The 12,215-nt window shown below is 39.0% G+C and overlaps 1 protein-coding gene across 1 annotated transcript; it reads left to right on the top strand.

Annotated features, from left to right (window-relative positions):
• Positions 1-10,411: 10,411 nt before the first annotated feature.
• On the top strand, positions 10,412-11,748 carry LOC108970604. Its single transcript, XM_018936083.1, has 6 exons — positions 10,412-10,548; positions 10,752-10,869; positions 10,925-11,085; positions 11,157-11,256; positions 11,313-11,363; positions 11,421-11,748. The coding sequence occupies exons 2-6, from the start codon at positions 10,756-10,758 to the stop codon at positions 11,505-11,507; spliced, it is 513 nt and encodes a 170-aa protein (XP_018791628.1). The 5' UTR covers positions 10,412-10,548; positions 10,752-10,755; the 3' UTR covers positions 11,508-11,748.
• Positions 11,749-12,215: the final 467 nt, after the last annotated feature.

Raw genomic sequence — 12,215 nt, 5'->3', positions numbered from 1 at the left:
GATAAGCTGGCCGACAGGGGTAATGCTCGAAAATTCTACGAAAAAATGCGGCGGCTTACAGAAGGTTTCAAGACCGGAGCATACTCTTGTAGAACCCCCAGAGGTGATCTCGTAACCGATGCTCAGAGCATACTTAAATTATGGAGGGAACACTTCTCCAACCTGCTGAATAGCAGTGAACGCACAACGCCAGGAGAAGGCGAACCCGATGCCCCAATCGATGACGATGGAGCAGACGTTCCATTGCCCGATCAGGAAGAAGTTCGAATATCAATTGCTCGCCTGCAGAACAACAAAGCGGCGGGGGCCGATGGATTGCCGGCCGAGCTATTCAAACACGGCGGCGAAGAACTGATAAGGAGCATGCATCAGCTTCTTTGTAGAATATTGTCGGACGAAAGCATGCCCAACGATTGGAATTCAAGTGTGCTATGCCCAATCCTCAAAACAGGAGACCCCGTAATCTGCGCCAACTGCCGTAGGTTAAGCCTCCTCAATATCGCATATAAGGTTCTATCGAGCATATTGTGTGAAAGATTAAAGCCCACCGTCAACAAACTGACGATATTGATATCATCGGCCTCAACACCCGCGCCTGTCTCTTATACACATCTAGATGTGTATAAGAGACAGGCTATGCCCAATCCTCAAAACAGGAGACCCCGTAATCTGCGCCAACTGCCGTAGGTTAAGCCTCCTCAATATCGCATATAAGGTTCTATCGAGCATATTGTGTGAAAGATTAAAGCCCACCGTCAACAAACTGACGATATTGATATCATCGGCCTCAACACCCGCGCCGTTAGTTCTGCTTTCTCCAGACTGGACAAGGAAGCAACACAAATGGGTCGGGCAGTGAACGAGGGCAAGACGAAATATCTCCAGTCATCAAACAAACAGTCGTCGCACTCGCGACTTGGCACTCACGTCACTGTTGACAGTCATAGCTTTGAAGTTGTGGATAATTTCGTCTATCTTGGAACCAGCGCAAACACCACCAACAATGTCAGCCTAGAAATCCAATGCAGGATAACTCTTGCCAACAGGTGCTACTTCGGACTGAGTAGGCAATTGACAAGCAACGTCCTCTCTCGACAAACAAAACCCAAACTCTATAAGTCACTCATAATTCCCGTCCTACTATATGGTGCAGAGGCTTGGTCGATATCAACAACGGATGAGTCGACGTTGAGAGATTTCGAAAGAAAAGTTCTGCGAAAGATTTATGGTCCTTTGCGCGTTGGCCACGGCGAATGAACGATGAGCTGTACGAGATATACGACGACATTGACATAGTTCAGCGAATTAAAAGACAGCGGCTGTTGTCCCGTAGCATTTGTGAAAGAATTCTTCCCCACAACCAGGATATAATGAAACATATTATTACTAGCGAAGAGTCTTGGAATCTTGGATCAATGCTTACGACCTGGAGGAGGATGACCGAATACCGTGGTAAAGGAGAGCCGAAGCAGAAAACAGCACGTCAAAGCGGGTCAAAAATCAAGGTTGTATTGACAGTTTTGTTCGATTATGAAGATGTCGTCGTCGTTTGCGCGAAGCTATTCGTATTCAATACTGCATTGATTCTTCGTGAGTTTGTCGCGAGATGATGAGATTGAAATCAATATCATGCCGCAATCACCGTATTCGCCTGATTTAGCTCCGTGTGACTTCTGTATTCAGCAAACTCAAACGATCGCTCCGGGGGGCATTCATCTTTGAATCTACTTAACTTTTACTTTTTGTTTTAACAGTCAGCTATGAATATTTAACTTTTTTTTGGTTTTTTTACAGACAACTTTACCTTGAACCTAAACTCTCCCAATTTATGTTATTTTAATTTCCATAACGTCTCAACGTGTTATATAAGTATACTATTTTAACTTATTTTTACCTTAAAGCCGTCAAATAAAATGGAGTTAAGCTATAAAATTCAATCATAGTTTCATAGGTGAAGGTATTTGTTTATGGTATCTGTGTTTTCAAGCGTTAATACCATTAAGAATTGAGGTATCTTGAAAGTATTTAAAAACTAAAGACCCATTCACATACAACATTCATCTCTTTGCATGCAAGTTCATACTGAAACAGCGAAGCGAAGCTTATTTGCGTGTGCCACAATGAACATTCCAGTGTTTCTCTCTAATAAAGTGTAAAAACTTCATGGAAAACTTTTTATGTGAACTGGGAAGGGACTCATATAAGCGTACATCGAACTATACAGTCGAAACAAATGTCTGACTCAAAGCAAAGGAAAGGTTCTATGTGAATTGGCCATAAGTTTAAAGTAAATTTTTTGGTGAGCTGTCTTTAAAATATAAAAAATTGCTTTAAAGTTTGCTTCACAAAATTTACATTTCAAATAGAAAAAATTCTTCCTTATTCCTTTCTTCTTCAATTTGTCTAATATTGTATTAATGGATTTAAGCTTTAAATCCAACTTTATTAATTACCATTGGTAGATAAAGATATTGTGGTTCCAACCTTTGTCACCGCCGAACTTTATGAAAACCAACAAATGCCCACATTTTACTATTACGTAAATTCCAGTGTCAGTTGAAGTTTGGAAACTTACAAAAGTTACACAGAGGCACAATTTTTATAAAGGATGTTTTTCCTTTAATATAAGTAAGTACCTTGAATACACTAACTTAATATCTGCCTCGATACAAATGTCTAGTAAAAATACTTAATGAGAATGTGATAAAAGAAATTGCTAAAGAAACTTTACAGATTTCGATGATATTTTTAAGACCCTTAATGTAATTATTTAATTAGTTTATTTTACTTAAATTTACTAAGCGAATATACCATTATTGCTTACCTCAATTTGGCATTTGTTTTTACTAAAACCCTCTATGTATAGTTAATTAAATATACACAATTTATACCGATATAAAATTTCAGAGACATCCTTTTCTCCCCAACAAGCTGATCATATGTCGGAACCGCCGATATTGGACTACAGACTGATTGAACAAAATCAATTTCTTGTACCGAAACTTTTTCATTTTACAGTATATTTTTACGAAATTTGGCATAGCTTATAGTCCAAGATCATACCACAATCTGCGAAAGTCTCCAAAGATACAGTCCAGATCTCACCTTTCTTTCTTGGTTAGCCGAGTTTACAACAGCGCGAAATGCTGTTGTGTTCTTTTCATTCGGGGTATTTTTTTATCGCACATCCTTGGGTTCGCCATGCTCATTTAGCTCGCCTTCAAACGGATGTCTTTTTCGCTACACAGAGGATACTTGGTCTAAGGCCGAAAGACCTGAGCTGCTTGAGCCATATGTAAAAGAATCGTTTCGCCTCAAAGAACTTTCTTCACTTGCGTGAACTTCTACACGGCTCCATCATCCAATCACTAATAACATTTACCTGTCACTTAAACCGACCGATAAAATCAAAATAAAAGTCGTCATAAAAGATCTTCTTCTTCTTAATTGGGGTAGACAGTTCCTTCTCCACCTGGTCCTTCCAATCTCATACAGCTCATCGTTCCACCGAATGCGATATTCGCCGTGRCCAACGCKCAAAGGACCATAARTCTTTCGCAGAACTTTTCTCTCGAAAWCTCGCAAMGTCGACTCATCHGTTGTTGWCATCGTCCAAGCCTCTGCACCATATAGCAGGACGGGWATTATGAGTGACTTATAGAGTTTGGTTTTTGTTTGTCGAGAGAGGACTTTGYTTCTCAATTGCCTACWYAGTCCGAAGTAGCACCTGTTGGCAAGAGTTATCCTGCGTTGGATTTCTAGGCTGACATTCTTGGTGGTGTTTACGCTGGTTCCAATATAAACGAAATTATCTACGACTTCAAAGTTATGACTGTCAACAGTGACGTGAGTGCCAAGGCGCGAGTGCGACGACTGTTTGTTTGATGACAGGAGATATTTCGTCTTGCTCTCGTTCACTGCCAGACCCATTTGTGTTGCTTCCTTGTCCAGTCTGGAGAAAGCAGAACTAACGGCGCGGGTGTTGAGGCCGATGATATCAATATCATACTATTTTCTCCAGAAGCAGGTTGAAAAAGTCGCACGATTGTCTGAAACCTCCTTTGGTTTGGTGGTGTGTGTCTATTCTCCTTTAACGGGTCTTTTCCAAGATTTGACGCTTGGTGAATATCTGGTCGGTTGTTGGTTTGACAGGTCTGAAGCCACACTGGCCATACACAATTGGCGCAGATTGTGGGGTCTTCTTTTTTAAGAATTGGGCATAGCACACTTAAATTCCAATTGTTGGGCATGCCCCCGCCGCTTTGTTCATAAAAGGTCTCTTTTCCTTAACAATAAAAGTGTTTTCAATCCAACTCGTTGGCCGTTTATAAACAGTGTTTGTTTTAGAGGTGTGGTTCGATGTTTGTGGACAAAAAAAGAGAGGGGTGGTAATGCTCGAAAATTCTTCGAAAATATGCGGTGACTAACAGAAGTTTTCAAGGCCGGAGCATACTCTTGTTAAACCTCCAAAGGTGATCTAGTGACTAATGCTCAAGCATACTAAAATTATGGAGCGAGCTCTTCTTCAGCCTGTTGAATGGCGATGAAAGCATGAAGCCAGGAGAAGGCGATACCGACTCCCCAATCGATGACAATGGAGCAGACGTTCCATTGCTCGACTATGAAGAAGTTCAAATAGTAAGTACCAGTCTGAAGAAAGTGGCGCGGCCGATGTATTGTCGGCCGAGCTATTCAAACAAAGCGGCGAAGAGCTTCTGTGTAGGTTATGGCCGGAGGAAAGCATACCCGACGATTGGAATTTTAGTATACTTTGTCCAATCCACAAAAAGGGAGATCTCCCAATCTGCATCAACTTCCGCCTGATAAGACTCCTCAAAATCACACCTTAGTTTCTATCGAGAGTATTGTGTGAAAGATTAAATTGAAACGTCAACAAACTGATTGGACCTTATCAGTGTGGCTTTAGGCCTGGAAAATCAACAACTAACCAGATATTCACCATGCGCCAAATCTTGGAAAAGACCCGTGAAAAGATAATCGACACGCACTACCTCTTCCTTCGATTTCAAGATGCTTTTGACAGCACGAAAAGGAGCTGTCTTAATGTCACGATATCTGAATTTGGTATCCCCGCAAAACTAATAAGGCTGTGTAAAATGACGATGAGTGATTTCAAAAGCTACGTCAGGATCGGAAGAGATCTCTGAGCCGTTCGATACCAAGCATATTATTTGCCAACCACGCCGTTAGTTGTGTTTCCTTCAGAATGAATTTAATAAGCGAAGCAATTGGGTCTGGTAGTGGACGAGGACAAGACGATATTTCCTTTCATCAAACAAACAGTATTAACACCAACAACAGTGTCAGCCTCGAAATCCAATGCAGAATAACTCTTGCCAACAGGTGCTGCTTCGGACTGAGTACAGTTTTTGATGAGTCGACGTTACGAGTTTTCGAGAGAAAGGTTCTGCGGAAGATATATGGTCCTTTTCGCATTGGCCACGGCGAATATCGCATTCGATGGAACTATGAGTACTGTATGAGATATACTATACGACAACATTGACATAGTTCAGCAAATTAAAAGACAGCGGCTACGCTGGCTAGGTCATGTTTTGCGAATGGACGAAAACACTCCATCTCTGAAAGTATTCGAGGCAGTACCCGCCGGGGTAAGCAGAGGAAGAAAAAGACCTTCACTCCGTTGAAAGAACAGGTGGAGAAGGACCTGGCTTCGCTTGGAATTTCCAATTGGCGCCACATTGCAAAAAGAGGAATCGGCTGGTGCTGGTGTCTACGCCTGTAAAGAAGAAGAAGACTCGATTGGTCTTCTTGACAGCTGTTACTTGATATATGTACATTCAGTTTGGTTTCCCATTTCATAATAAACGGACTTACTTCGGTACAAAGTTTGCAAATCGTGCAAATTTATTACCAAAATTGTTTCAACTACAGTTACTTTACAATAAAAATGTTTTCCGTTAGAATTTAAATAAGCTCTTAAACATCGCCATTTCCAAACCCTAATATTTGAGGTTAAATATTAGTAATGATCAGCTCGTCGAACAGTCCAATGAGCTAAAGCTCATCACCTTTTATAGGTTTATCGGCTAGAAACATAGTATGCAAAAAAAAAAAAAAAAATATGGGCTCTTTAACAGCAAAAATATTACCTGGGGCTAAGCCTTCCACTAAATAAGACAAATCAAACTTACAACTATATTACAAGATGTTTATCCAATCACTCTTATGCTCCCAGTAAGTTCCACAAGAACTCTCCTATACGTATTTCCAAAACCACCGACATCTAACCAATAGCGCGGCAGCAGGAACAACACTCCCATAAGTCCAAAGTAAGAACCATAAAACCACAATTTTGTCTGTTAAAGTTGCAACTTTTTGGGTTTGTCACAGTCAGTGACAATTGACACACATGGGGCATCTATCAAACATATTGTTATTATTATTAATTTTATTTGCGACGGTTGTCGACATACTGATACTAATACTGATATATTATGTATATAGTTCTTGGTTGGTATTTTGATACATGCATACATACTGATAGACATTTAGCTGTTAGTTCCAAAGTAGTTAAAGTATGCAACTGATACTCGCAACATAAACTGGTATGGACTTATAGCAGAAACAGTCAAGGACGCTACTCCCTTCCTTCCTTCCTTTTCCTTACTTATCGAGCAAAATGTGCCAAAAGTTGAGCCCGTGGTAAAAACGCAGAAATCAGCCATCTTTGTTTGTTTCCATTCCCACGGCATCATACGGCAAAGAGAGATGGGAGTAGCATTTTTCACGGTTCACTTACATTGCGCGCCCATGAGATAGGTCGTATCAGCTGACACGCGCCACGATTCTACGTTTTTGACTGTTTCTGCTATTAACCACTGTTGCAGGATTCGAAATTCTAATTAAGCAAAAAGAAAATATATACATATGTATAAAGAAAGTCCGTAAACTCGACTACATTATAACTGCCGCTATTGTTGTTGTTTGCGATATTAATGTCACCTCCCGGTGTTGTTGCTGTGAAATTATTTTTTCTTTTTTATTGGCGTAGACACTAATGATGAGCGATATTTCACTACCGGTGATTATTTCAATGTGATTGAACTGCGATTTACGATAGCATTCGAACCTGTGATTTTCGATAGCAGTTCGAAACTGTGAATTACGATAGCATTCGAACCTGTGATTTTCGATAGCAGTTCGAAACTGTGATTTGCGATAACAGTTTGATTTTGTGAATTGCGATTGCGATTGCGATAGCAGATCAGAATAAGCTTGTGAAACTGTGGCTTTTTAATAGCACAGTACATGCGATCACAATAGCAAATAGCAGAAAAGTAGCAGCTTTCTTCAGGGTATTGTAAATACCTACGTATGCGTATATGCTATTTTTCGTCATAGCGGTTTGAAGTTTTGAGTTTAACGTTCTTATAATTTTTAATAATGGCTGGAAATGTAGCAAGGAAAAAAAGTGAAGTATGGCAGATGTTTGAGGTGGTAGACGAAATATATGCAAAATGCAATATCTGCAAATCAAAAATTTCAAAAACATCTTTAACAAATTAAAAAAACAGAATAGATATCGTACAGTGGAAACACCAGCTCAAAAGGTATGTATATACGTAATAATTTAACATTTGTTAATATAAAGTTATTAACTTTTGCTTTACTAATAGAAACAAGCAAATCATACTACAACTATTGTAATTCAAACGCCCTCCGACCCGGAAGCTATAATAGATATTGATAAGTCAGGAACTTCGAGACAGCCGAACCGCTCCAACATTTGGGAAAATGTAGTGAAAAGAAAGGCGGAAAAACTTGACTCGAGTTGCAGGACCTAAAAGAGAATTTGTCGCAAATAACGAGAAAACGTTTCCGTCGTTCCCACGACAGTCGGCCGGGGTTCAGCCAATATTCGCACCCTCCTCTGTGGAGCAAAAAGCGCACGTCAACAAACACATTTAAGGTTCGACGTCGAAAAGCTACAATCACAACAGATAGTCAAACGATTTTCTTTCGGCTTGCACTCCTGCTCTCTGAGAGCACTCGTCAACAACTCTGTATATGGGAACTATGGGACGGCATTTCAAACTCCTTACGTACAGCTGCAACCGAAACAATTGGTTTTCGAAAATGGAAAAGAACAGCTGGTACGACGAGAAGTGCCGGGGCGCAGCGGAGAGAAAACAGGCTGCCTACCTCCCAACGTTGCGATCGACCATAACACGTGCGGGTTGGGATAGATACCGAGAGTTGAAGAGGGAGGTGAGACGTATTTGCAGACAGACACTTCATACTCACGGCGGCGAAGAACTGAGGAGCATGCATCAGCTTCTTTTTAAAATATGGTCGAACGAAAGCATGCCCAACGATTGGAATTTAAGTGTGCTATGCCCAATCCAAAAAAAGGAGACCCCACAATCTGTGCCAACTACAGTTGGATTAGCCTCCTCAATATCGCATTTAAGGTTCTACCGAGCGTGTTGTGTGAAAGATTAAAGCCCACTGTCAACAAACTGATTGGACCTTATCAGTGTGGCTTTAGACCTGGCCAATCAACAACCGACCAGATACTCACCAAGCGCCAAATCTTGGAAAAGATCCGTTAAAGGAGAGTCAACACACACCACCTCTTCGTCGATTTCAAAGCTGCTTTCGACAGCACGAAAAGGAGCTTCTTTTATGCCGCATTGTCTGAATTTGGTATCCCCGCAAAACTAATAAGGCTGTGTAAACTGACGTTGAGTAACACCAAAAGCTATGTCGGTATCGGGAAAGACCTCTCCGAGCCATTCGATACCAAACGAGGTTTCAGACAAGGCGATTCCTTATCGTGCGACTTTTTCAATCTGCCGTTGGTGAAAATAATCCGAGCTGCTGAACTAAATAGAGAAGGTACTATCATCTATAAGAATGTACAGCTGCTTTCTTACGCTGCTTTCTCCAGAGTGGATAAGGAAGCGAAGCAATTGGGTGTGGTAGTTCACTACCAGAGTATTATTGCTCAACGTCAGTTTACACAGCCGTATCAGTTTGCTGCAACAAGATAGTGGTCCGAGTTGATTTTATAACCCCGGAGCATATGCACACCTAGAACACGGATGACGTATCTTCCGTCTATCAAAACAAAATCAATCTTGGTTGGATCCGGATACAGTCAGTCAGTAGTTCATGAATTTTTCTACACTGGAATCTAGTGCTACAGATAACCATATTTCGGGTTAAGGGGAAGTCCATCAGCCTCCAACCATTTGGGATGTTTCATGATGGAGGCTGAATTTACCGACCGTTGTGCCACAGATACTTTCTTTGCCCATCCTGGCGTTAAAGTTGCCAAGCACGTTTTTGACATCATGGCGGGGACAGCTCTCATAAGTGCATTCCAAAGAGGATCTCTCAAAAGAGGCTGTTGTCTCCTTTTCATTGGGAGCATTTTTTACGTGGCGGGCCTCAAACTCAGCGCACAACCATGGGGAGGGATGATTCGCCTTCTCACTTTAGCTCGCCTTTAAAACGGATATTCTCTGGCTACACTGAGGGTACTTGATCTAATACCGGAAGTCGTGAGCTACTTGAGCCATATGTAAAATAATCGTTTTTGGCCACTCATAAAATGGCGTTGGGAATCCTACTACATGAACGTTTGTGAGAGGGCAGCAACTTAACAATGGCCGGCATGTACACAAATCAACGCAGTTGTTCATTTTGCATGTCATACTAATAACTTGCACTTCAATGAAATTTTGATATTTTTTGCACAGTGAAATTTTTTATGCAAAAAATAAGTAAATAGGTAAATATGTTTGCTTTAAATTATCAATTGGTATTATAAAGGATGTAACAGAGCTATTTTATGCTTTTATTTGTAAAATAACGTCAGGTCTGTTTGAGCTTTGAGTAATTTTACATATTAGTGGCATCACCACTCTTCCTCATCTCTCTACTGTCAACTCTACTGTGGTCCTACTGTCTTTGACAAATATAGGATTTAATTGAAGTTAGCGAGAGCGACAACTGTCAGCCTGCAGTCGTGTAGTCGTGCAGCTGTTAAAATAGGTTCGTCCATAAGAACGTGTAAATTTTTATATTTGACAGATGTCGTTTGCAGTCTGTCGCGCTCTATGTGTTCAACACATTAGATAGCAAAGTTTGGTTTTCAATTCGTTTCATATATTTTTATTTTTCAACATATAACTAAAATTCAAAATATTCTAGTACGAATAGTTAAGCAAACTTTGTTTTTTAATTAAATAAAGATTACATGCATTACCTCAAATACTAAAACATTAGCAACCATAATATTTGTATTTTTTTGGTAAAAATGTCCTAAATTTACATGTCACAAAAATTGTTCGTAAAAACTTATTCAATTCGTATGAGTCTGGCAAAGCAAAATATGTCTAATCACATTGTTGTCATTTCGAGTACATGTTTCATTCCAATTTGTTTCATCGCTGCAAGTGGTTCTTTAATTATATACTTTTGTTTACTTTTGGGGGAAAATTATTAAAAACCTAAATTGAATTTAATTGTTACTATTAGTGCGCAAGCATTTTAAAGGTGAGGTATACAATAATTAATAATGGGCCAACCGCGTATGAATTGATGCGAATGCGTGCAGTCAGCGCGTTTAAGACTAAGGGCGTGCCTTAAGCCACGCCTAAGTTGATTCAATGAGTATAAAGCTGGGGTTAAATTGATTTGCGTTGTTGGGCGATACCAGTTAAAAAATACAATTTCTGATAATTGTTACTATTTTATAGCGCAATGGTTGTTTTGGAGTCCTGCTGGTCACCAATCATTTGGTCGAATTCTGTGAAAACCGGAAGTTATGCCGTGGCAGTGTATACAGCGGCGGTATCAGTGGTTTTTATCACATTGGTAAACAAATAATATTACCTTCATTGCAACAATAATATAAAGCATTACATTTTAGATCAGTTATATGTTATCGGGTGGAGAATCAGCTCAACTGTATTCACCACTTTTTGAAACGGATATTAGGTATTCGATGCCAGTCTATGGAGCAATATTCATATCCTATTTTATTCTCCTCATAATCGCTTCATATTTTGTATATTATGGAATAAGAGTAAGGTAACATCACATATTTTATGTGTCATCCACATTTGGTTATTAACTTTTCCCGATATTTACGAATACCATAGCACACGAGGTTGGCTACTACCCTGGCTAATTTTAGTCGGCCTAGGAATATTGTTTCAGTTTTGTTGGGGTCTTTGGCTTATTGGCGGCTACTACATTTATGTAAGTTTTAAGTGCATAATATAATTATAGTTATTATGTATTTTTATATTTTACAGCTCGAGCAAACTTTTTCCGCTCTTCTAAATTTTTGCTGGATGGCTTACAATGTAAATAAATTTTACGCAGTTAATAAAGCAAATTTCCTAATTGCAATATAATTACAGATTTATTGCTGGTTGTGCGTGTTCTCACAGTACCAATTATTTTTGGAGATGCAAAATCCCAATATCGTTCTTTTGGAGCCATTCTAAGGTGGTTGATAGTCCACTTGCTGATGAAATAAAAAAAAAACAATATTCGAATGAAACTTAAGTTATTAAGATATAGAGTTATTTACATATCAAATGTAAAACATATCAAACCTCCATGTAAATGAAAGCATATATTTATGCTTCTAAATGACAAAAATGAAAAGACTTAACATTCCGTCCATTTTTTATACATTTGTCGTATAAAAAATATTTTTCTGAAATAAAAATACTATATACCTGATATATTGTCCCCTGACAAATTTGCAAATTTTAAGTGAATGACATGATATAAACACATTTAATTCATTGCAGCAGTTAAAACTAACTTTTTTTTATATATAAAGGGATTATAAAAAAAAGAAGGGGTTTTTTGAAATATTTGTTTTTAGACTATTTGTGCTTTTTTATTAAAAAGTTGTAGATTTCGGAATGCCTTACAAATGGAAATTATCAAAATACACATTTCGCGAAAAACGCATTTAAAGTTTTCTAAACTCTCCGAAACTCTTTGCTGGATCAACTTCAAATTTCAAGAATATATTCTTTCGCAACATATGCAAAAGAAAAATTTTATTTAATTTAAATTCTCAACCGGATATAACTAAATGTTATATGATTTTCCTGGAATTATGCAATTTTCGAATATGACCAAGATGATTTCTTTTAGATATGGTTACACTAAATATGTTAAATCCACTCTGGCATTGC

This window comes from Bactrocera latifrons, unplaced genomic scaffold (assembly GCF_001853355.1).
Source record: "Bactrocera latifrons isolate USDA-ARS-PBARC rearing strain unplaced genomic scaffold, ASM185335v1 scaffold_301, whole genome shotgun sequence".
NCBI classification, from domain to species: Eukaryota; Metazoa; Arthropoda; class Insecta; order Diptera; family Tephritidae; genus Bactrocera; species Bactrocera latifrons.
This window is presented reverse-complemented; position numbering and strand designations above follow the sequence as displayed.